The 25,922-nt window shown below is 30.9% G+C and overlaps 11 protein-coding genes across 11 annotated transcripts; 5 read left to right on the plus strand and 6 right to left on the minus strand.

Moving 5' to 3' along the window:
* Window positions 1-1,045: 1,045 nt before the first annotated feature.
* GO595_004344 (exonuclease family protein) lies at window positions 1,046-2,158 on the minus strand (the record flags this gene model as incomplete). Its single annotated transcript, XM_067917465.1, has 1 exon — window positions 1,046-2,158. One exon carries the CDS (start codon window positions 2,156-2,158, stop codon window positions 1,046-1,048), a length of 1,113 nt encoding a protein of 370 aa, XP_067775468.1.
* A 478-nt stretch (window positions 2,159-2,636) lies between these two features.
* Window positions 2,637-4,394, minus strand: GO595_004345 (Gamma-tubulin complex component 3; the record flags this gene model as incomplete). Its single annotated transcript, XM_067917466.1, has 1 exon — window positions 2,637-4,394. One exon carries the CDS (start codon window positions 4,392-4,394, stop codon window positions 2,637-2,639), a length of 1,758 nt encoding a protein of 585 aa, XP_067775469.1.
* Window positions 4,395-4,995: 601 nt separating this feature from the next.
* GO595_004346 (ribonuclease III) lies at window positions 4,996-7,263 on the minus strand (the record flags this gene model as incomplete). The annotated part of the gene is made up of 1 exon (XM_067917468.1): window positions 4,996-7,263. The coding sequence occupies one exon, from the start codon at window positions 7,261-7,263 to the stop codon at window positions 4,996-4,998; it is 2,268 nt and encodes a 755-aa protein (XP_067775470.1).
* A 743-nt stretch (window positions 7,264-8,006) lies between these two features.
* On the minus strand, window positions 8,007-8,600 carry GO595_004347 (pre-mRNA cleavage factor Im 25 kDa subunit 2; the record flags this gene model as incomplete). The annotated part of the gene is made up of 1 exon (XM_067917469.1): window positions 8,007-8,600. The coding sequence occupies one exon, from the start codon at window positions 8,598-8,600 to the stop codon at window positions 8,007-8,009; it is 594 nt and encodes a 197-aa protein (XP_067775471.1).
* Window positions 8,601-8,676: 76 nt separating this feature from the next.
* GO595_004348 (septin-interacting protein 1) lies at window positions 8,677-10,323 on the plus strand (the record flags this gene model as incomplete). The annotated part of the gene is made up of 1 exon (XM_067917470.1): window positions 8,677-10,323. One exon carries the CDS (start codon window positions 8,677-8,679, stop codon window positions 10,321-10,323), a length of 1,647 nt encoding a protein of 548 aa, XP_067775472.1.
* Window positions 10,324-10,789: 466 nt separating this feature from the next.
* GO595_004349 (rho-related GTP-binding protein RhoG-like) lies at window positions 10,790-11,344 on the plus strand (the record flags this gene model as incomplete). Its single annotated transcript, XM_067917471.1, has 1 exon — window positions 10,790-11,344. The coding sequence occupies one exon, from the start codon at window positions 10,790-10,792 to the stop codon at window positions 11,342-11,344; it is 555 nt and encodes a 184-aa protein (XP_067775473.1).
* An 848-nt stretch (window positions 11,345-12,192) lies between these two features.
* Window positions 12,193-13,578, plus strand: GO595_004350 (SnoRNA binding domain containing protein; the record flags this gene model as incomplete). The annotated part of the gene is made up of 1 exon (XM_067917472.1): window positions 12,193-13,578. The coding sequence occupies one exon, from the start codon at window positions 12,193-12,195 to the stop codon at window positions 13,576-13,578; it is 1,386 nt and encodes a 461-aa protein (XP_067775474.1).
* Window positions 13,579-13,668: 90 nt separating this feature from the next.
* On the minus strand, window positions 13,669-13,917 carry GO595_004351 (uncharacterized protein; the record flags this gene model as incomplete). The annotated part of the gene is made up of 1 exon (XM_067917473.1): window positions 13,669-13,917. The coding sequence occupies one exon, from the start codon at window positions 13,915-13,917 to the stop codon at window positions 13,669-13,671; it is 249 nt and encodes an 82-aa protein (XP_067775475.1).
* A 97-nt stretch (window positions 13,918-14,014) lies between these two features.
* Window positions 14,015-14,620, plus strand: GO595_004352 (small GTP-binding protein; the record flags this gene model as incomplete). Its single annotated transcript, XM_067917474.1, has 1 exon — window positions 14,015-14,620. One exon carries the CDS (start codon window positions 14,015-14,017, stop codon window positions 14,618-14,620), a length of 606 nt encoding a protein of 201 aa, XP_067775476.1.
* A 2,473-nt stretch (window positions 14,621-17,093) lies between these two features.
* GO595_004353 (uncharacterized protein) lies at window positions 17,094-17,972 on the plus strand (the record flags this gene model as incomplete). The annotated part of the gene is made up of 1 exon (XM_067917475.1): window positions 17,094-17,972. One exon carries the CDS (start codon window positions 17,094-17,096, stop codon window positions 17,970-17,972), a length of 879 nt encoding a protein of 292 aa, XP_067775477.1.
* Window positions 17,973-24,345: 6,373 nt separating this feature from the next.
* GO595_004354 (CCR4-NOT transcription complex subunit 11) lies at window positions 24,346-25,551 on the minus strand (the record flags this gene model as incomplete). Its single annotated transcript, XM_067917476.1, has 1 exon — window positions 24,346-25,551. The coding sequence occupies one exon, from the start codon at window positions 25,549-25,551 to the stop codon at window positions 24,346-24,348; it is 1,206 nt and encodes a 401-aa protein (XP_067775478.1).
* Window positions 25,552-25,922: the final 371 nt, after the last annotated feature.

Consider the following 25,922-nt stretch of genomic DNA (forward strand, 5'->3'; position numbering starts at 1 on the left):
CTCGATTGTGAAAATGTATCTGAATTAGTAAATGTATTTGAATTTGTAAATGTATCTGAATTAGTAAATGAATTTAAATTTGTAAATGTATTCGAATTAGTAAATGTATTCGAATATGTATCACTTCCTGTGAATGTAAGTGTTGCCCAGAAATATATATCACATTCTGGTTCCAATTTATATGAAACTTCAAGTGTTCCAAATGTCCCATTTTCATATAAATATGATGTCATAACATATTTAGTACCGATATTAGAAAATGCTTTCGAACTTATACCTGTTGGTGTTTCAAAACCTTTGTAATAAATACATTTGAGATTGATGCATGATCGAAATGCATAATCGCCAATCGTTTCTAAATTTTCACCAATAATAACTGTTGTTAAATTACTACATGATTCAAATGCTGAATCGTCAATAGTTGTAACTGAATTCGGAATTGTAATATTCGTTAATGATGAACAATATTGAAATGTATTAATACAAATTATTTCGATATTTTCTGATATGTTAACTGTTTCTAAATTACGACATGAATAAAATGCATAACTTCCAATCGTTGTGACTGATTTTGGTATTATAATATTCGTTAATGATGAACATATTCGAAATGCTGAATCGCCAATCGTTGTGACTGAATTTGGAATTATAATATTCTTTAATGATGAACATGATTCAAATGCTGAATCGCCAATCGTTGTGACTGAATTTGGAATTATAATATTCGTTAATGATGAACATGTTCGAAATGTATTAATACAAATTATTTAGAAGATATTTTCTGATATGTTAACTGTTCTTAATAAATATATAACATTATTAAATTTCAAATTAAAAATAATATGTAGGCAAAATGACATGCTGATGGTAAATTTTAACCATATATATAAAATCAAAATAAGGAAATTATCATCATTTCCAAATGTTATTTTCAATAATTAATAATTTATTTGACTCTATTATTGATAAGCTTATATGTAAATATTATTCAACAAGTAAAACAAAAACATTTTTAACATAATTTATAATTTTTAATATATAATTGTTATTTTGTCTTTGAATAAACCCACAGCAACCCTTGCTTGCACAGAGCAAATTCGGCCACAAATGCTGGGTCATCGAACGACATTGGTTTCCCTTCATTATTCCTCAATCTTTTCAAATTTCCATTTGCTGTATATACCATCAAAACTGAATATGAAGGTAGCCTCTCCAAAACATTTCCTAAAATTCTGTTGTATTCAGCAGCTGCTTCTTTCTCGCTTTCTTCTGTGAGTTCACACCGTGATAAACTATAGAAATAAGAATACGTTAACCGCGGCGGATCATTTTCGATTGAATTTATGAGCTCAACCGCAATTTCAGCGTTGGTGTCTTTCACAGTGCAGTGAACCTTTGGCTCAATGTTCTCATATGGACAAGCAAACGCAGGAGCAAATACATTGATCGCTGCAACGCTTGGTAGTAAGTCTGTGAACAATTGTGGAAGCTTGGCATCAACTTTGATTTCATGAACTGCATAATTAAGAGCATTTTTGGCAAGCTCAAGAGCTGCGCGTGCATCTTCAGCACTATCATGACCTTCACCACTTTCCCTGAATGGTTTTTTAATGTACTTTTGGTATAATTTTGCAAGCCCTGGTTTCGTTGGATATTTTGTATCTGAGTTATATACAAGAGCTGTGTCAATAACTTTGTCGTGTATTATTTTCATTGCGCGAAGATCATTTTCCAATGAATGTCCAATTATAATTGTATGCGAATCTGCTTTTTTTGAAAGAATTGATAATAAATCTGTAGACTTAAGTGTTACTGATTGTAATGTTTCTTTTGAAATCCCAGAAAATTGTGTCCTATAATCAATTACTTCGCCAACTGGCTGAAAATATTCATCAATAACAATTTCTCCATTTTCATCAACGCATGAAATACGAGCAAGTTCTTCTCCACACGTTGTTTTGATCATTTCACAATCAATCCCTATAACTGGAAGTGCTCCTTCTGTTTCATCAGGCAAGGTATCAAAAAGTGCCAATTCTTCGTTTGTCAAAACCGCCATTCCAAAGTAGGAGCACCTCAAAGTTCTGTTCAAATTTGGTTGACAGCCCGGTTTGATAGGGTAGCCGTTATCGTATCGTTCTTCCAACGATAGACACATTTCTTCTAAGGAATTAAACTTTTCTTTTTTCTTGGAGTGTGAAGAATATCCTAAAACAGAATTAATTGCAGGAACTATCAACCGATTTTTTTCTCTTGCAAGAACCATAACAGGGAAACCATTTTCTGAAATTGAATGAAATGCTGATAAATCATCCTTAAATATATTGTAACGAGAATTATCTAAACCATCGAAAACGAGAAAGAAAAGATGATGACAAAGTCCAGTATGACTTATTTCAATCCAATTTGGTCGTTTTGTATCAATTAAATAATGCTTAATAATATTTGCAACATCAAACGGAGTAATTTCAAACTCTTGATTATCTTCTTTAGGTTTTACAGATGCGCTAAGTTTTGCATCTGGGAAAATATCGAAATAACTTAAAGACATTGTTCACAATGTGAAATGTTATGTGAAATCTCAAATGGCTTCAGAAAAAATCAAAAAAATCGTCATCACAAACAAACATTTACAGTTATTGAATGTTTTCTACACAGAATCTGAATCGCGCTTCTAGTTGTTCCAATGCCTTCGATTTTATTTCGTTAAATGACATAATGTAAAATTGACTCAATTGGGTTTCAAATTTACGATATAAGTCATTAACTCTCTTTGACACATCTCTAAGCTCTTTTGCTTTCTCTCCGAAAACATTATTTTTGGCAAAAATTTTGCTTTTCTTCATCATTTGTACAATTGAATCATAAATAGCTTCAACTTCATCGACAACATCAGAAAATTCACTTATCACGTTAAGCATTTGTGTCAACATCTTTAATCGCACTGACATTGCAGGTGTTTGTAATGCTCCTTCCATTATTCTTTCCAAATATATCCGATGAGATTTTATCATATTATCCAAATCTTTCGCGTTTTCAAGTTCGTTACTCAATTCTTCCCAACCACATAATATTATATCAGTTGTTAAATATTCCAAAACAGTTCTTACAACAAATCCCATTAAATTTCTAAGTAAGCACATATTACGTAATTTAAACCCTAATTGACTTAAGTTTTGTAGTCTCTTCATTAAGCTCCAATTATTGCCAAGTTTAAATTCACAACATTTTAGCTTCCAAACTAATGAACCAATTAATTCATAATTCAACAAAACGTTTTTTCCGAGAAAAGTGTCAATAGGGGGGTTGACGAGATAAACCAGTGAAATTTCGTCGGGCGGCGGTTGAACCGTCCATTTCTTTTTCAAATCGATTCTATCGGTCAAAATTTCTTTTGTCATTTGATTTGTATAATTCTTTGTCAAAGCTACTTGATTAATTGATTGAAGGAGTAATGTTGGTGGATCTTCATCAATGTTATCATTAAAGTTTTGATATAAAGCACTTGCAAAGTCTCCTCTTGCAAATAATATAAAATCTTGTATCGTTTTGAGGTGCCCCGGAATCCAAACCGTTTGTTTGATCATGTACATCAGCGATTTCATCGAATCCTCAGCAAATTTAGGAACCATGGAGAGTTCAAATGATGGGCCTGACCATGCAATCTCTGGTTTGACTTCTTTCATTTTCGGTTGTTGATAATTTACAGCAAAAGGTGCTGATGACCCAAAATTATCAACAAAATTACTTGAAAAACAATCCCGGTGCTTCCGCATAAACAGTATGGATTTGCCAGAGACAAGTATTTGATGAATGACATTATTTTCAATGAGAAAATTGGGAACAAGGGATTCAACAAGCTCGTATTTGGTGCTCCACCAAAGCTCGCTATCAACTTTGCCAACATGTTTTTTGATAAAAAATTCATTGTCTGGATCATTTAATACTCCATAAACTGTCCAGTTCCGAATGAAAGTCAGAAGCACACTAATGGATGAATCGATCATTTTTGATGTGATTGAGCTGACTTGATGAATTCCATATGGAGAAATCGAAAGAATTCTATTGATGAGCGATGGAAGTTTTCCACTTGAAATCGAGTTACAAACTATGGTAGAAGCAATGATTCGTTCTTTTATGGGTCCTGAGAGATAGGAATAAAGTTTAATGAGAGTGAGATTTTCAATAGGAATATTAGAAATCTCTTTCGTGATTGAATCATACTCTTTGTCAATTATAACTCGCACAGTGCTACCAATGGTTCCTTTGAAGGCGTTCCGCGTTTCGCGGATGAACGCTAAGCATGATGACAATTTTAAAATTCTATTGAGTAAAGAAAAATGTGAAAGCGAAATATTTTCTTCTGTATGATACTTATAATCTTTGGACATCATAAAAAGTTTGCTTTTTCCATGGCGCAGTAAATTTAGTAAATCTTGAATAATTTGATCTTCAGTTAATGTTATTGTGACCTTATTTACATTTGATGTTTCATTGCCTTGCTGATTTGGTGATGGATATGTTATTTTTGAAGTTTTTAATGCATCGAAAAGAGTATAAATTGGATTTTCTTTTTTTGATGCTTTTTTAATTAATTGATTTAATGCATTAACCTGTTCTAATCTGATGGAATTTTTCCATTTTTTCGCCCAATATTCTAAATTGTGCGGTGGATTTGATTTTGTTGGAGTTTGAATCAGAAAATATGCAAATGTGCGCCACCTATCAATAACATCGCTATCATCAGTTTCCAAAATTAATGCCAAGAGATCATTTAATAGCTCTCTCTTCTGGCGAGGAATCATTTTACCAAAACTTCCGTTTAAAAATTTTTTATATAAAAAAATGCATGCGCTGGGAATCGAACCAAATGCCCAAAAAAAAATTAATTTTTGTTCATTAAACATTTAAAATTACTCTTTTCACTCATTATTTAAACCAAAAATAATTCGATATCATATTTTTACTCTAATTTTTGTTACAAAGAGGAAAATTTTACAAATTAAATTCAGGACCAATTTTGATTTCGATTGAGTTCCCATCATTTTCACTAATCAATTCCTGTTGCTTTGCTATCTTATCGAATATGTCAGGATCTGAGTCGATCACTTCCACAATTTTCTGTGATACAATCATCATTGACATTGTTCGATCATTTGACCTTCCAATATATGGCAATTGTACACCATTTATTGAAACAAATGTATACCATATGTCATTATCAAACCATAAATTATATTCAGGAGGCTTATGAAGATGTTTTTGTATATGTAATACTAAATCACTTTTCCGATCGCGACTCGGATCGTCAGGACGGTTTTTAAACGTCTTCCCGATAACGTTCTCCTTCACAAATTCAAATGCGTAAAACAAACCTTGCGACATCGTTACAGCAGCAGTGACGGACTCAAAGAAGTCACCGTATGCTTTGTTCAATGCAACGTCTTGGTTCTTAGCATCTTCTTCATCTAAATTAAGGATTTCTTTCATTGAATCTGCAAAATATGCAATTTTTGGTATTCCCATTTGAAGTGAAACACGACCAAGTTGGTCATTAGACTTATAAAAAGAGGTAGAAATTGTTAAACCAGATTCATCAGCAAGTGGAAATGAAAAATAAGAATGAACACCAGTACTAAATTTAACAACAATATCACCGATAAACTCAAGACGATTATAGTTATATTCAAGTGAAGTTGAAGGGTGAGTTAAGGCGAGTTGAAATAGTCGAAAACATTCTTCATCATCAGCTATCGGAACGTGAATCATCCCATCATCGTTAACGTCCTCCAGCGGTTTTGTTTTCTGAGAAATTGTGAGGTTTAGCTGATTTTCAATGTCTTCGGCGGTTATCGGGTGGTTTTCAATGATCGGCGCGTGACAATAAATCCTTCCATATGAATCAGGAGATAATTTTTCAATGAAATCGAGTGTGGACTTTGTTAGCTCTTGCTTACGAAGTAATTTATCAAAAAGATCTCTATGATTGATAACTAATAGTTGATAAACTCGAAAACATTCATGTAAAGTTGAATCTAAAAAAATTGCACCAAAGATTGCTTCAACAACATCAGCTAATGGTTTTGATGATTCAGTATAATTAGCTTGATATTGCGTGATTACAAATTGATCTATTTTTAGTTCTTTTCCAATATGAGCGAAAGTTTTGTTTGAGACAATAGCGTGCTTCATTAATGTCATTGGGCCTTCTTCAGCTTCTTCATTTGCGTTAAAAATAGAAAATGTTGTAACAACATCTAACACGCAATCGCCCAAGTATTCCATTCTTTGGTATGATTGTACATACTGAGATGGTAAATAAGGATAACTTGGATCTGTTAATGCTGTTCTTAAAAAATCTGTATTTTTGAATTTGTGATCCATAACTTTTTCAATGTGCTCGGCAGCTTTTTCAATGTTCATAGAAATGTTCGGTTTTGACGGCGAAATCGGATTGAGCTGATCGGCGAGGTGGTTCATGAAGAAGAATGTTACTGATATTATCCTCGGGAAGTATACTACTTTGAAGGGCTCCATGGGAAACATCTTTAAATTTGTGTCAAGATTTGTATTGTCGGGGATTCTTTTTATAATCTCTTGAATTAACTTCTTGTTTTTTAATGCTTCGTATATTCGTTGATGCTCTTTCGAGTGACAATGTGGGAATTCACTTACTGCATTGTAAAGAGTACCAACTGTATCATATTTGACTTTGAGTGATGAAACAGAAATTAAAGGATTACTATCATCATATTTGTCGATTCCAAACAATTTCTCTGACTTAGCAGCATATGTAAGGTCACGTTTAGAATCAGGAATAACTTCATTAGCATGATGATCAGGACATATAAGTTCTAAAATATGATACTTACGCTTTGCGTCTTCATTTGCATGATATCCTTGAGCAGATTTTGCAACAAGAAAATTAGAAAGAAGGATCTCATTAAATGTAAGAATTGAAATAATGGCAACTTGTTCTTGTTTGGACAAAACATTATCGTTTATAGGAGGTGTGTTTTTGATAAATTCTTCTAGTGGAACATCAATCGATGATATGAACATTAAAAATTTGGAAATGAGTTCTCCATTGTTTCGACAAAACTCTTTGAGCATTTGACCTTTATTTTTTTGATCAAATTTGGTGAGGCAGCGTCTAAATGTTGTAGGTAGTGATATTGTTGGATTTAAAAATGATTCGGCCCATTCAAGAGTTGCACTCCAATCATCCTTACCTTGCAGGTGCATAAGAGGTAGAATGCACATGTTATTTTCAAGTAATGTTTTTGTGTTGGACATATAAGAAAATCCATTGTTTATTTCTTTGAATGCTTGATCAATGTTGTCTAATTGAGATTCGCTTAAATAAGTTGTAAAAGGGTGCGTAATATGAACACGAATTTTAAAATCAAATAAATGCTTTGGTACATCAAAATCAACAAATTGATGTTTTTTTTTGGATATCAAAAAAAAATCTCCATAGCAACGATACTTATGGCCTGTTGTTACAACTGATTGAGGAATCCTGGGGATAAAAATAACAGGATATACATATCTTTTCATTGGCGCTGCTAAATTAGTTTCATTCAAATTATTATGTCATTTTTATTTTTGTGGGATTTAGTGCACTATCAATTGATAAAAAACGAACTTTGTTCTTCTGGCTATTTTCTAATGAACTAACTAATAATCAGTAACCAGGATTGTTTCAATGATATTTTTAGCACAAAATTTCTTTTTGGATTAAAATTATTATTTTAACGATTATTCGCTGGCAAAAATTGAAAATAAATTTATAGGGAAAATATTATCAATACACATAATTTTACAAATAGTATAAAATAATCTTTGTAATAATGATTTACTGTTAAAAAAAATTATCAAATATTAAATTTAAATTTTCCAAGTAATTTAAAAATTTATTGTTATATTGACTATTAAGTTTCTATTATGAATAATAATAATAAAAAATTCATTAAAATTTATTAAGAAAAATTTTAAAAGGAACTTTAAATTGGCTCAATATTGAACCTGCTCACAAGAAGTGGAATTGTTGGGAGCTGTTTTCCAAAAATTCTTTGATCGCCCTCTTGAAGATCATAAAATGGAACTGCGTGAAGTTTATATTTTGGAGGAATTCCAAAGAACCCTTTTTCAGGAAGAAGTACAAGGTACCATCGCTCGACTTCCTTTGGGATAGTTATGTGTACTGGGAGATAGGGAAACAAGTGTTCAGTAAATTGAGGTCGATACCAAGTTGCGATCAGTTCACTTATTTCATACGAGCCTTCAATAAGATTCATCTTCTTTGAGAGAAGGCGTTGTAAACCTGTTTCATCATCTTCCCCTGGTGTTAAAATTCCACCTGGAATAATTTTTGAGTTATCACTGTTTTTTTCAAGAAGAAGAACATGTGGATGATTGTGGATATGAGCTAAAACAATTGCTCGTACAGATCGAACAGTACCTCCTGCGGAAAAAATTGATCTAATTCTTTCGATTTTTGTAAATTTTTCATGCTCCTGTTCCTCTATTTCATTTGAACTTGTCCCAAAAGTAAAATGATCAAGATCTGGAATTTGAATAATAGCTGAAGCAGCCATTGGTCTGAATAAGCCGTTTAGACTGAAGACGTTAATTTATTCTGAACTTTATATTAACGATAGAACCTAGAAAGGGATGCAGAACCCAGGGCAACAATCACTAGCAACAGGTTTTTCACTCCTGAAAAATCTTGGACTTGGTGACGGCCCAATTGATACTTCTACAGCCGAACTAAAAGTTCGTCCAAAAAATGCTGGTTTGTCAGAGGAAATTGATGGAATCAAAGGGGAAACGCCAATACTTAAACCAGTAGGTGCTTGGAGAATTAATGGCCCACCAATGCCCCCTCTTAATAATCCTCAAATTATTAATTCCCAAAATAAATTTTGTGAAAGTTCAACATTCCCAATTTTACAATCTGCATTATGTGCATTTCATGAAAACATTGTACAACGCAAAGTTATATCGCAATCACAACAGCTCATAGATAAAGCGAACTTACTTCAGCAAAAAATTAAAGAATTAAAAATGCGTAAAAAACAAATGATTCAAAATATTCAAGCAAAAAACAATTTAAAAGATTTGATACAGAGTGTTAAGGATGATCCCATGAATTATTCTAACACTTTCCAACTTATTTTTGAAATTGCAAAAAATCCACAACTCATTTCTTCACCAATGCCGAAAACATACAAATACCAAAAGGAACAAAAGAATCCGTTTGAGGTTCCCAGGCTTACAATCACAGTTGCAGAATCTTTTTCAAATAATTTAATTGAAAGTGGTATCTTTAATACCGAAAATGTCAGCGAATGGATGAGGCTTAGAAATTGGATGTTTGATGTTCAAACTGCATTTTCTCCAAATTCAGCAATTGATAAGTTATGGGTAAAATTTCTGGAAAAAACGCTTTTCCCGAAGGCTTCTGTAGCTTTACTCATCGAATCTTCCGATGAGTGTACAAAATGGGCGAATTTATGGCTTGAAAAAGGACTTTTGTCTCCATCGACTCTTTCGATATTCTTCACCAATGTTGCAAAACCATTTCTAGTTGACACCCTTCAATTCCTTTGTGATAATATGAAAGTTCACACATGGATTGAACTTGCTGATGCAGCAAATCTATCGTCACAATTTGCAGTAATCGTGAGACTTCATGCAGATAAAGTCCTAATTAATTGGCAACCACCTTCACCTCTTGCTGAGCGTATGCTTCGTCAATGGCCAAATGTTCTTGGTCGATCTCTTGATTTTATGTATCGAACAATTGGGCCCAAACTTGCGACAGCATTAACTCTTGGGAAAATTGATGTTATTAAGCCATGGATAGGAATACTTCCAATATCACTTTCTGCATCTCTTATTGCCGATCACTTCATTCAGCCAAAAATATTGGAAATGGATTCCCTCATTTCGGAAAATTTGACACTGGCGGCTAAATTTTACGTTCACTTCAAAAGTGAAATCCCTGAGGAGGTTATAGGGACCCCCAGAATTGTGAGCAGTTTGATCGACGCACTCAATCGACTAAAGTCAAAAAGCCCAATTTTAAAGGGATTAACTGTCGAGAAAGAAGCAGAGCCTGCATCTATTGGGGATTTGCTCGAAAATATTGCTTTTAGATGCGGTAAAAATTTCGCTCCAAAAGGAACAATCGAAGGAAAAATTGCATATGAAATCGGTGATAAAACATTTGGAGTTCATGGTGGAGTGATATATATACTTAATGACAAAAGTTGGGTACCAATTTTTGTGAAAGAAATATTTGCTTTGTTCTCTTGATAAATTTGTTTTTAATTTAGATCTTATTTTAATTTTTTATAAAAATTTGTTAATAAATAAGGGTTTTTATCATGACATATATTGCATATTTGTGTTTTTTTAAATGTTTTTTTAACTTTATAAAGACTTAAAATGTTTTTGTTTTGCAACTATACCACTTTTTGAATAACGTATAAAAAAAGATGTAAAAAAGTTTGTTGCTAACGGCCAGTTCAAGGCTCAATTTTTATGATATAAACTGAAACTTTTTTCTTCGAAACTGAAATTTTTATCTCTCAAAAACTCTTAACGTCTTTACAGAAAAAGCCTTGTAAGCGCTCTCAATTTAACTGTTGACAAAAGTGTCGATTTTGTTTAGCAAAAGTGCGGATTGATTGAATGGTTCAATTTATAATGTATGGTTTATTGCGTAAAATATTCAAAATTGAATGCACTTGTAAACAAACTCTATTTCGGAAATCACAGAATGTCGAAAGACATGAAGCTTGTCGTCGTAGGGGATGGTGCTGTCGGTAAGACGTGCCTCCTTGTTGTCTATGCTAACGGTACTTTTCCAACAGATTATGTTCCAACAGTTTTTGAAAATTATAAAGCTAAAGTCAAAGTCAATAACGTCGAATATAGCATACAATTATGGGATACAGCAGGTCAAGAAGAATTGGAGAATATTAGGACTCTCTCATATGCAAATACAAATATATTTTTGCTTTGTTTTTCAGTTGTTGATAGATCTTCATTTGAAAATATCAAAAACAGATGGATAGAAGAGGTTAAACTTCATTCTTCCAAACAACCTGTTATTTTACTCGTTGGAACAAAGACAGATTTAAGAAGTTCAACATCACCTGATCAATGTGTTACATATGAAGAAGGTGTTATGATGGGAAAGCAGATACAAGCATTTGAATATGTGGAATGTTCTGCACGTGAAAATGATGGTGTTAAAGATGTTTTTGATAAAGCAATAGTAAGATCAATATCAACAAAACAAGGCGGTGGTGGATGTTGCACTATCGCATAACATCATTAAATTTCAAATCTTGGATTTTTTTTTTTTTGCTCACAGTTGCACCAACCAAAAAACCGCTTAGCCAAATAATATCATTCAATTTTTGATAAACGCTTTTGAGCCTATTAACGTTTATCATTGAATCACCTCTCTCAAAACTTTCTACGTTTTTTATCGAGGATTCCAATGTTGTTTGCATATAAAAATGAATTTCTTCCTTCATATTTCATAAATAAAGTTTCTTAACAAATATCATTTTAACAGCTTTCTTTAATAAGCTATTGAATGAATGCTCAAATTCAAATTGAATTTAACCAATTTTCTGTTTAGCGAACTAGAATTTCAATTTGTATATGTGCTATATTAAATTTCTTGTTCTTATCAATTGAAATGCATTTCTTGGAATAATATCATAAGATTATTTTGGGATTTTTGTACACTAACCGTAGGAAATTCTCATAAATTTAATTTTGATGTAAACTATTCAATCACATTCCAACCCACCCCTGTGGTTATGATCGTATTCAACTGAAAAAGCTCGATTTTTTCAGTGAAATACGATCATAACCGCTCATGAGTTTGCCGCATAAAAAAATTGTTGTTGAGTTGTATACTCGTTTTACCTCATTTGAAACAAATGGATTAATGAACCCATCAAATTTTTGTGTGGGAGATATTGATGTATTCTATATAACACCTTTATTGTAGTTTTCATGTGCTGATGTATAGAAAATGTATCCGTCACTTTCCTATCGCTTTAACGACGATAGATTATCTCTCATTGTTCACTTTTTGAATAAAATTTGAGATTTACAGACAAAGTTTTGGGGTGCCCACAATTAACGGCTGACCATTGGTCGATGCTGATTCTTGCGGAAACTCCTGTCGGATATACACTTTGGAGAGTTAACAACGAAGCCGCATTACATGACACAAACTTATGTCAATCGTATCCAACACCAGATGACGCACTTTCAGTGTTATCCTTACATCAATTTTCGTTGTTTGAAAATGGCTCAGAAGCAGTCGAATCTCTAACAGCAATTGCAAATTCCGAAATGTGTAAATCACTTTCAGATTTTTTAACAGAGAATGTAATTAATACAGGAATCAAAGAACAGATCCAAGTTGCTGATTCAAAACTTGCTCGTGAAATTGAAAAGCTTGGTATCAAAACAGTTGCTCCATCTGGTACTGATGTTCCAGAGATCTTTCGTCTCATCCGAGAAAATATCACAAATCTTCTCCCAGGTGTCACAGAAGATACATTCCGAACTCTCGAACTCGGCGTTGCTCATGGAATGGCAACAAAGACACTCAAATTCTCACCTTCAAAAGTCGATTCGATGATTGTAAATTCTGTTAATCTTCTTGAAGAACTTGACAAAGAAATCAACAATTATGGCATGCGTGTTCGCGAATGGTACGGATGGCATTTCCCAGAACTTCGCAATCTCACCTCCGATAATTTATTATTTTCAAAAATTGTCTTAGCTATGGGCCGTAAAGAGAATTGCGAAAATGTAAATCTTGAAAGCCTTCTTACTCAGCCTATGATCGAAGATATGAAAAAACTTGCGCATACATCAATTGGTACAGAACTTAGCGATGGAGATCTTGAGTGTATTCAAGCCCTTGCCACACAAGTTGTCGAGTTAATTGAGTTTCGTAACCAAATTAATGAATATGTTCGACAACGAATGCGCGCAATTGCGCCAAACTTGAGTGAGCTTGTTGGCGAAAGTGTTGGCGCAAGACTTATAGCACATGCTGGCTCATTAAATCAACTTGCAAAAGCTGCCGGTTCAACGATACAAGTCTTTGGTGCGGAAAAAGCTCTTTTCCGAGCAAAGAAAGAAGGAAAGAATACTCCAAAATATGGCCTTATTTATCATGCACAAATTGTTTCACATGCAGATCAAAAATTGAAAGGAAAGATCTCAAGAGGATTAGCAGCAAAAATTGCTATATCTACAAGAGTAGATGCATACAACGATGAAACTGATGGACACATCGGAGCATCAGATTTCGAAAGATTGGAAACAAGAGTCAGACAGATGGAGGGCCAAAAGGTGAAATTCACCGAATCAAGAGCGGCCGTTAAGGTGGCCCCACCCAAAATTGTAGTAGAAGAAACACCAAACTATAAACAGGACCAAGACTTCCAACTTGAGGAAGAACAGCCAAAGAAAAAGAGGAGGAGACATCATCACAAGAAAGAAGAAACAACTGAAAATAATGAGTAAAAAAAGATAAATGATTAAACATCAAATTATTAAAAAAGTAATATGTCATCAAAGGAAATAGAGAAGAATAATGATTTACATATCGGATTTTTAAAGATCTTCTTTGTAATCAGGCGTATAATAGCGATTTGTGTATACTTGAGTATACTGATGTTCAACAGTATGAATTTCTGGTGCTTCAGGAGGTGGATATAGGTAATCTTCTGCATATGGAGCTTCCTCTGTTTCAGGATTTTGATGATTTGGTTCCTCATTAAATTTGGTATCTACAATATGCTGAGGATGAGGCGCTTGTGTTGAAAGATAAGATATGATGTTAAACAAATAAACAAGAAGCATTTGCTTTCCGGTGTTTTTTAAACGGTTATAAATTCGCCAAATTATTTTCTCACAAAAATTGAAAGAAAAAGATTATGTCAGTTGGTGACCAATTAAGATGATTGGGAGAAAATTTAATTTCTCCCTTAAGATTGTAGTTGTTGGAGACTCAGGAGTAGGTAAAACTTGCTACCTTCTCAGATATGTTCGGAATCAGTATGATCCAGCAATGCAACCAACTCTTGGAGTTGAATTTTTAACCAAAATTATCGAAACATCTCAAAACAAAATTCAGTTACAACTCTGGGATACAGCAGGACAAGAGCTTTTCAGATCTGTTACAAAAGGATATTATCGTGGATCTTCAGGTGCATTTCTTGTATTTGATATTACTAAGCAAGATTCATTCAAAAACATAGAAAGATGGCTCTTTGATGTGAAAGAAGTTGCGAGACCTGATGTAGTTACTATTTTAATTGGAAATAAATCAGATTTAGAAGAAAAAAGAAAAGTCACACGAGAAGAAGCTGAAGCCTTCGCAAAGTTACATCAAATGCCTTACTTTGAGACGTCAGCAAAGGAAGGTGATAATATTGATGAACCAATGAAAAAGTGTGTCGAGATGATCGAAAAATATGTTACAGAAGGTGTCTACGACCCAACTCCAGAGAGCGAAGTGAGCCAAGTTTTACATACAGAACCTGATGATTCATGCCCTTGTTGATTTTTTTTCTTTCTTTCTTTAAAAACGGATATTATTTAAGTCAAATGCAATGGTATATTTTTAACGACATTGTTATGTGCAGCTCTTCAAAAATTCTTCAGCCAATTTGATTCATATGTTAAATTTAAATCATTCAAAATATTGTGTAAACCTTTCAAATAAATTGTTTTTTCTTTGCAAGGATTTAAATTTAAATTTAAATTTGTTGTGGGAGAAAAATGAACTCTTTAAGTGTTTAAAGATGTTTCTTACATGGCCTGTTGTTTTTGAATAATATGGTTTTCATTTGTAACAAAAAATATTTAATTATTTTTAATTTCTGTTTGATTCGGTTATTGTATTTTTTTCTTTGTCTGAGGTCATTTATATGAAGATAGAAAATTTTTGTTACCAAACAAGCAAATGATTCATGAACATTTTTTGAAAAATGGTGTTACACTATCACCAAATTCAATTCATTATTATGTTATAACAGTACGAATTTCATCAATAAGCATAGTAACAACTTGTTTATCTGCATATAACATCGAGCCACGTTGAAAGACCATGGAATGTTTGACTCTCTGACTTAATTGTACCATCATATCGGTAATAAGAACTGCTACCCGCAACTTTAATTTTACAAATTATAACTGTTTCTTTCGTTTTTTCATCTGATTTTGATCTTGCTTTATTATCCTTAATTATATTGATTTCCTTTTATATTATAATATAAAGTACAACTGTTGTTTGAATATAATCATCATAAATTCGAGATATTTTTATGATATTTGAAATATAAATTTAATCTCATTTTTATACAGTATTCAAAATTGAACTGTTTTATGATTTTTTGTGGTAAATACATTTTTTTCAGTTTTTGAATATTAGTTTTACAGTATTGGAATATCAACTTACATTCACATACACATACATTAATGATGAATGAATATCGAAACAACTTTTATGTGTAATGAAAATTTTTCTGATTTATCATCATTTAATTTCTCACTGTTTGATCTAAATGTAATTTTTTTTACAATAAATATTTTCAAAATAATGTATATAAAAAAACATACTCAAAAAATTTATATCTGATCAGAAAATATCAAATGTAAAATAAAGGGAAAACCAAATTTGTGGAACATTCAATATATGTGATGCATTTTTTTGTACAAAACCATTTTTTATTTATTCACAGAAAATTGGACACATTTTATTGAAAAAAATTTATATGTATTCATCCATCCAAAATTGAACATTAAACAAAAGTTAGTTTTTATTTTATAAAATTATTTTTAATGAATTCAAAATATGCAAGAATTGATATTCTTATTGATCTTGGAGTTTCGTATGTTGAAGGATTCATTACATTAAATGAAAAGGAAATCGAAAATCTTCGAGATATTTTTAGTAAATATCTTTACGGAAAAATTACAGAAGAAGAATGTCGAAAAATATTAATCGAAACTGTTGGTAGAGATGATTATTTATCTCGGATAAATGACATCATTAATATTGAAGAAGAACCAATACCTTACAATGAGACTGAAGAAACGGAGGATGATATTACAAGTTTAAGGAAAAAAACAAGAACATGGACAGTAACAGAAGATAAAAGATTACTTGCAGGTGTTGTAAGGTTTGGTCTTGAAAATTGGAACACGATTGCAGCATTTATTGGGAATGGAAGAAGTCGTTCCCAATGTTCTCAAAGGTGGTGTCGAGGGCTAAATCCGAAAATATCAAAAAAAAGCTGGACTTATGAAGAAGATGCATTTTTACTGAAACAAATTAAAATTCATGGAGAAAAATCATGGACAAAAATCGCTTCAATTTTTAAAAATCGTACTGACGTACAATGTAGATATAGATATAAACAATTGTCGATAGAGAATATGACATTTGCTGATCCATCATTGGATATATGTAAAGGAAGAATTTCAAAAAATGTTTGCAATGATCAATTTAACAACAATAATTTTGTACCAGCCTCGAATTCTCCTGTTTATTGGTCCTCGCCAAGTAAAATGATAAGTCCAAGCAAACAATTATGTCAAGCTAAAGAAGTTCTTCTATCATCAAATTTAAATGGAAACAAATGGGGTATTTGTGGTAGCAGCTCAAGGGAACTTGAAATTTTTCTATCTCATTTTAGAATGTGATTAAATGTTTTTTAAATGAAATTTTTTAAAATCATAAGTTTACACGTATCGTTGTAAATCTGTACGTTAAGATTAAAATGGAAAACAGAGGAAAAATAAGAAGCTTTAGTCTTGAAGAACTTCAAAAATTGGGAACACACGAAGAAAGTGGATATATATTTGATTTATCTAAGATCTCATTTGCAAAATATAAAAGTTTTCTTAAATCACTGAATAGTTCATTTAATAAATTCAATACAATTGGATTTAGTCTCGATTTGCTTATCAAAACAAGAGCAAGAAACAAGCAAGCAATCAAAAAAGGTGCTTCAACTAAGAAATTAGGATTGATGGCACCAGCTGCACTTAATGCATCCATATTTTCGAAAAACAACAATGCCATACATGAAGTTTACTCTCTGTTATCTTCTTTATTACCAAAAGCTCAAAATTTACAATGTCTGATTATTCGTTCAATAATTCCAATACCATTTTCTGACTTTGACATCCTCTCACAAGGTATATATCAATGTCAATCTCTCACAACATTACGATTTAACAATGTTCCAATTGGAGATGAGGGATTTGAAAGACTTGCACGTGCACTTCGCAGACCTGGCATCATTGAATTACAATGTAGGCGCTGCAGTCTAACAGATGCATCAGGTCCAGTGCTTTCTGCTCTTCTTGCATACCAAGTATTTATACAATCAGAAGCAGATTGGAGAGAATCTCTTTCAGGAGCAGCACGTTCACCTACCATCCATATAGACATTCTTGATTTACGAGACAATGAGTTTACTTACCGTTTTATTAATGATATTTATTATGATGTGATTGACTTAAATTTGAAACAAATAGACCTTCGTGGAAATGTTGGAATTGCACCATCAACAGTTGAAATGTTATCAAGATACGCTAAAAACACAAAAATATTGGTCGGATTAGGAAAAGACATTCCACCGAAAAAAGCAAACACTGAAAATATTAAAAAACTTCAAGAAGAAAACAAAATACTAAGAACAGCAATTAAGTTTACTCAAAACAATCCTGATTCTGAGATTGTATTGGAGGATGGATTATCAATCATAGGTCCAAAGGCTGAAACATTAATACGCTATTTGAAAAACATTGATCCTCTTCTATACAAAATTTCTGATGCACCAAACCAATTTTTTAAGAAAAGGAACAGAACAATGTACGATGTTAGAGATGAAGATGATATTTAAAGTATTAACAATAGAACCAAAATCAAAGCTTGGTTGTATAATTTTAAGTACCATCGATTATTCAAAAAAATATTTCAATTGTTTCACTTAATGAATAAAATGTTTGAATCATATTTTGAGTACTCAAAAAGTTGTGTAATGAAGGGTGCAAACAATTCACCCTTTTTGGTATCTCAAAGTTTTTCATCAGATTTTTCTTGAGCCTTTGCGCAGTTAATATATAGCTTAAGTTATGCATATATAACCCAAAAAAAGTGTAAGTTGTGTCGGCATTTGAAGTGTGTCGCCTATACCGATTTTAGCAGTTAACGATTTCAACGAGAACTTCATTTAATTGTGTTTCTTCATGAACAATCAAAATAAAAATATGAATGGGAAATTCTTCAGTTGATTTATCAAGTAATGTTTATTTTAAATATGGAAGATTTTTTTGATATTTGAAACGCTTCATAAAGAATACATCGTAAGCATGCCTTGAAGCTATTATTTCGATTAAAACTCCCATAATTTTTTACAAAAAATAATTGAAGATCCAAATAAATCATACGCTAAATTATATCTTTCTACTGTTCCCCGTTTATCAAATTTTCAGTTTAATCTTTTTCAAAATTCTCCACAATTAATCGATTTTTTTCTTCATATTCTTACTACCACCACGAACAGGTGCGTATCTTCAAATATTCTTTTACTTTCACATCAGTTCCCGGAAATTTATCAACTCATAATTGCAACAGACTTTATTCATGATTTTTCCAATAACAGCCTTTTAATATTCAACGATCACCTTTTTTCCTACTGAAGTTTATCTTTAGTCCATATGTCAATATTAATATTTTATTAGATGTCTTTTCCAACTTCTTCAAACGCACAGATAAATGTTTTATTATTACCAAAGAAATTGTTGAGCGAAATGTTCAACCGTTTAACATTGATTACATCCAAGAAAATTTAATACGACTTCTTCGATATAACAGGTTCAGCATTACCATTAAATTGGCTGAACTGATCACTATCATTCCTACGTTTCCATGTTGCATAGAAATATTATTTCAATTAATAATACAAAATCATTACAAAATTATTCCATCGATTATGAACTTGTTTCGAGTGAAATATGAAATTTGGCATCAATTTGTGAACGACGAGTTCATTGAGGGATTACTTTTAATTATGGACAAATCGTCATTTTATGATGAAATCGAAATATTTAAAACACTTTTATTATATTTCGATTTCAACAGATTTCACCCGAAAATGTTGCAAAAAGTTCTTAAGTTTGTCGTTTTGAGAGATTTTTCATTAATTTGTTTGTGCAAATTGTTACAAATGTTAAAGTGTGTGGCTATGAACAACAACATCTGAAAATATTTTTCGATTTGGATGAAATAGAAAATTTGGTTTGCGATTACGATGAATGCGAAGCTGCAAAAATTGAGTTCTTGGACATGTTCAATGAACTAAGCGAAAAAATTAATTAAATTTATGTAAAAAATCCGTTTGAAAACTGTTTTTTTGTTGTAGAGTTTTCTACTGAAGTGCGTTTATTGTTGTATTTTTGAAATCAAACTTCATGAAGTTAGAACTAGTTCCTATAGAATATAATCAGCGATAGCATTAATTTGTATTACCTTCTTAGTTATTTTGGGAATAACATCTGTCAGATCAATTTCTTTTTGGGATGACTATCAAATAATTAGAAAAACTTTTAACATTTGTATCAGATATTTTGGAAGAATCCATAATATTAATTAGAGTTGACAATCAATAAAAAAAGTTTCGGTAATTAATAAACTGATCGATCAGTTTCCAAATTTGGAAATACAATTATTGAAAACCTCATAAACAATCTCTATCACAAATAATTTTACAACAAAACAATGAGCTATTCAATTAACACAATGTTTTGAAATAATTATTTTGCTTATAATAACAACAAAATATCTTGTAATGATAAATTTTTATTCGAATCATTCTTTTGGCTTCAGGAAGCCTTTTATATTATCTAATTAATATTACGATTAATTCTGGTTATAATACTAAATTATTACATGGATGAAGTGGTATCCGATACCCAATTACAACATAACATTATTTGAAAAAGTTATAGTGTAATTCAATTATTTCAATACTTATATGATAGAAATGCATTTCTTCGGCTTAAGCACACAATGTTATTGTTTTATTTTTTTGCTTGGTGTTTAGGGAACATTATTCTTAATGCTTCTTTTGCTGATATAAAACAAGGAGTTAAACTTCAATGGGAAATGAGTGAATCGAGCGAAAATATTTATTATAAAATTTTTCAAAAAAATGTTAATAACGAATGGGAAACAATCAGTACTCATGAACAAGGAAAACCAATTAGTGTCCTTAATATTTACCCATCACCTTCTAATATGGGTGTTTTATCAAGTTTCGGTGAGTATGAAATACCGATTGTACCAATGCAATTCAGTGACTCACGCGAACACAGTATATACAAATCAGCTTCTTTGAAAGTGTGGATGGAAGGTGGTTCTATAAGTGGAGTTGAATCGATACCATATGGAGCAAATCCTGAAACTAATGAGCAGACAATGAATATAACACTCAAATCAATCGATGAATTTGAAACAGCAATTGCGAGTGATAATGAATGGATATATCAATTCGATGTTATTGTTTTCGGTTTTTGGGATGCGAGTGGCGGATATTCTTTATCAACTAATAGTTGCGATACAGTTATTAGAGAATACATCAATGAAGGATATGGATTTCTTGCTGGCCATGATACAATTTGTTATATTTTTACTCGAAATAATGGAAATGATGAGTACATTCCTTTAGGTTTGAATTCGATTCGAGATATGTTTGGTGTTAAAGAGACATATTATCTTGATGGTAATTCATTTAGCGAAGTTTATACATATTTAATGACACTAACCAAAAAAGGATTAATACTTCAATATCCATGGACATTAGATATTGATTTTGGGATAAATTACTCGACAAAACAAACGCATACGACAAGTCAAGAAGCAGTAGGTGATATATGGTTTGAAATTCCATCTATAGCATCAGGGAAAAACAATTTTTATCTTACAACACATGGGAATACTGCATTAATACAAACAGGACATGCGAATTGTGAAGCAGAAGAAATGGAGATAAAACTTCTTGCGAATACTATTTTGTACTTAAAGCAAAGAACAATAGATAATCATTTCGATGATCATTATTATGCACATTGTAATACTAATCCACAAATAACAAATATTATAATTGATCCAAATAATTATTTACTTTCGTTTGAAGCAAATGATAATGGAATTGAATATGATTATAAAGTTATAGCTTATGATTACAATAGAAATGCTATCTCTGAATCGAATCATGTTAATGTTTATGTTACAAAAGGTATACAAAAATTTAAATATGTAATTGATAATAAAATGGAATGTGATGAAACAGAATTAATATATGAAACAACAAATAATTATATTAAGCTGAAAACAGAGCATATCGTAAATCAAATGTATTTCCATATTGCAATTATCGATAAATCCAATAATGCTGGCGAAATAGAAACATATAAAATTCCATCTATATCTACAAAATCATTTACAGAATCAAATACATTTACAAAGTCAAACACTTTTTCAAATACATTTACCAAATCAAATACATTTACATCATCAAAATCATTTACAGAATCAAATACATTTACTATTTCGAATACATTTACGAAATCAAATTCATGTACACAATCGAATATATTCACTAAATCGAATTCTTTTACAAATTCGAATACATTTACGGAGTTATATTATTTAAGAACGACATATTGGCATTCATATTCATTAACATTTTCTATTACGTTTATGACATCGTTTGTTATTAATAATTCATTTATCACGAATACGCGAATATTTACAATGATTGATTCAGTTCAAAGTTTTTTTATTACGCAAATTATTTATTACGAATATACAATTGTCATATATAAATCATATTTCGAATATTATTCCGATTTTTTCACTAATATCCAATATCAAGAAACGCAAACTGAAAACAAATCATCGACAGTAACGATAGTTATAGTTATAGTTATTTGTATTATTGTAATAATAATTATTTTTGTATTAATTTTTTTATATGTAATTCGCCGACATAATAACAATAAAATAAGTGACAGTGAATGTGAATCGAATGAAGAATATAAACACCAAACAGAAATTAGCAGCAATTTTAAAAATTATACTGCAAATAATATTGACGAAGACCCATTTGCAAATGATTTTGATGAAGATAATCATATAATAAACATATAAATAGATTCGAATTTTCTTTCGAACTTAATTTTGTTAATAAACGAAATAATACGTCAAAATGTTTTTTATTTGAAATAAATTACATAATTAATACACAAGAATTTTATCAAGATAAATGTGTTGAGAATGAATCATTAAGAAAAATATATGGATAACAATACTTTGCAAAGTAAAATGAAATTCCGAAATGGATTAAAATTTATGTTAAATGTTTATATGAGAGGAACATATGTATTTTTAATTGTACTATGTATAATATGTTTTTCCATATGGAAAAATGGAATAATTAAAAATGCGAAGAATTTTTAATGGAATAATCAGAGCGAGTGACAAACAAATATACATATATAGCGTAATTTCTGAACGGTCACTACTAAAGTATACGATATTATCGATTTTTTAATTAGAAACAGTTAACATATCAGAAAATATCGAAATAATTTGTATTAATACATTTCAATATTGTTCATCATTAACGAATATTACAATTCCGAATTCAGTTACAACTATTGACGATTCAGCATTTGAATCATGTAGTAATTTAACAACAGTTATTATTGGTGAAAATTTAGAAACGATTGGCGATTATGCATTTTCGATCATGCATCAATCTCAAATGTATTTATTACAAAGGTTTTGAAACACCAACAGGTATAAGTTCGAAAGCATTTTCTAATATCGGTACTAAATATGTTATGACATCATATTTATATGAAAATGGGACATTTGGAACACTTGAAGTTTCATATAAATTGGAACCAGAATGTGATATATATTTCTGGGCAACACTTACATTCACAGGAAGTGATACATATTCGAATACATTTACTAATTCGAATACATTTACAAATTTAAATTCATTTACTAATTCAGATACATTTACAAATTCAAATACATTCTCACAATCGAGTTCATTTACTTCAAGTATTTCATTTACTAATTCAAACACATTTACAATTTCTTTCATTCCAAATATTTCAATTTCATTTTCATTAATTAATTTTTATTCTGTTACGCAGACATTAATTGTTAACACGTATTTATAGAACACATTAATAAATACATTTATTGCTTCAAGTTATACATTTACGCATTCACAAGTCATTTATTATAATTATACAATTCATCAATACACTTCGCAATATAATATTTACACCAGATTTTACACAATAATTATGGAAAATGAGACAAATAATGTGAAAATTATTCCTACAAATGTATTAATTGGTATAATATGCGGCGCAATTCTAATTGTTCTTTTGATTGTCGGAATTGTTATTTTTGTTGTTAAAAAAGGCAATAAACGAAATTCAATTTCAAAATCAGAAAAATCTTTTTTATCAAATTGTGATAATAACGATCAAACTGAATTCGTTGGCGGTGGTTTTAACGAATATATTCATGAAGAAAACGACCAATGGAAATAATAATTCATAATGAATATGAATTTCTATACTTTCAAACAAAATATATGAAAATTTTCAAATATTTTTAAATTTAAATAAAAACTTTTTTTAAAAAATAATCGTTTTTCTTTTCACGTTCATATGCATTTTTATATATAAAACTTCTTTGATGGAAAAGGATTCAATTTGTATTTTTTCTTGGTGAATCACAACACTAATTAAAATCATTTAAATTGATCGATTTATTTTTGTTTCTACTTATTAACAAACTAATTTTATTTATGTCGTAAATTCCATTGTAATTAAATTAGAAATAATGTGCTCAAGATAAATATAGATATTTAATCATTCGCAAAAGATTGAGAAATCATATATACATTATTAATTAAATTTACATCATTATATTTTAATATTTTAAATTCTTCTCTGAATTATTGAACTTCTTTCCATCTGTTCATATAAAAATAAAATAACAATATGTGAAATTAAATTGTTTATTATATAAGTTTTAAAGCACTTAAAGGAAAATAATACAAAATTATTAATCAAATGTAAAAACGTTTTCGATTTTTTTTACGAAAATAATTTTCAATAAAAAAAATCAAATTTTATTTTTACGCAAATAACCAAAAATCTCTTTATAAATCTTTAATAACTTTAATATGATAAAATATTTGCCAATTCCTGTGACTCTTTTATGGAATCATTTTTTGGCTCCACGCAAAATGAGTACAAATCCACGAGCATTGTATCACTAAACCTTATACCCTTTTTACATATTTCACAAAGCATCCCACAAAACAACGATATTCTTTTTGTATAATTTTGTTGGTTACTCATCGATTGTAACGTTGTTATTGAGTTTCTCACAAACTGCTCTAACTGCTCCGATGGGAGGTCGGGGCGCTCCAAAACAAAACCGATAACCTCCGCAATTGAATTTGTGATCGGAGTTTTTGAGAGGAAATCAAGGATTTTGGGGTCCTTCTTGATCGCGAGGTACTCCACGACTTCCTTAGCTACGCTCGGGTTAAGTTCTATCATGGATTCTATCCTGTCATATGGTAAATTGGCTTCGCTAATTAATTCAGGCGATTTCTTAAACTCTAAAATTAATGAATCAGACTCTGCTGGTTTTAACTTGCTCTCAGTGGACCGGTTTATCATGGAAAGAGCAGCGGTCTTGGAATTAATTGAAACACATTCATCAAATAAAAAGGGTGACGAATCAAACGAGGAAATAAAAGTGTGACTAAGCTCATCAGAGGAAATGGGTAATAAATCAGGAACTGGGCGGATTGGTAATGGTTCAAAGTCGTCTAAAAGTGAATTGGATAAAAGTAAATCCATAAGAATTTGCTTTTGATCTTGTGGCTGCACTTGGGGATATTGCTTGGATTCACTGAGAACTAAAGGAACCTTATGTTGGTATGGCTTAACGTCGGGAATGTTTGATGAAGGTTTGTTGTCAACTGAAAATTTGGACGAAAAAATGGTTTTAACTGACATTGATCCGACGTATTCGTAATCCTTCTTTTCGAGGACAAGTCCTAAAATATCATACATTTGTGGTGGGCACATGTTTGGATTTGTCAATCTTTGATTAAATAAATACACAAAAATTGGGAGTAAAGGATGATCATTAATAGACACTTCAGGAAACTCTTTGAGCGTAATCCATAATGCTACTATTTGTTGAGAATGATCTAGTAATCCATCTGATAATAGCATCGAGAGTGTTGTAATAGCAGTCATTCTGTTTCGAAATCGAAATGCATCTACAAACTTAGAGCGAATTGTAGATAAAGAATCGTTTGTTTCAGAAAGCAAAGAAACTAAAGATTCGACTTCTTCTTTATTCATTTGTTTCAATTTTACATAACCGCCTTAACAGTTATGCAAATATGTGAACATGTTGACCGTTATGTATATGGGGCGCCCCATTTCACAATTCGAATTCGTTTATTCAAATGAATCAGCACTCAAAATAGATAAAAATCATATACCAAAATGAATTTTTTTTTAAAAAAAAGTTATGATATTTTCAATACTGAATATATTCGAAGCTGATTTCTCACATTCAACAAATAGACTTTTCGACAAACAAACCAAATCAAATCAATCGCTTCTTTGGTTCTCAAGATATGTGTTTGGTTCAATTAAACATTAAATATTTTAAGATAAAATTATTATTATTTTTTTATTCATGTTATTAATTGAAAATGATTTACAAT

The sequence above is a fragment of the Histomonas meleagridis genome (genome assembly GCF_020186115.1).
Source record: "Histomonas meleagridis strain 2922-C6/04-10x chromosome Unknown contig_26, whole genome shotgun sequence".
Taxonomy (NCBI): Eukaryota; Parabasalia; order Tritrichomonadida; family Dientamoebidae; genus Histomonas; species Histomonas meleagridis.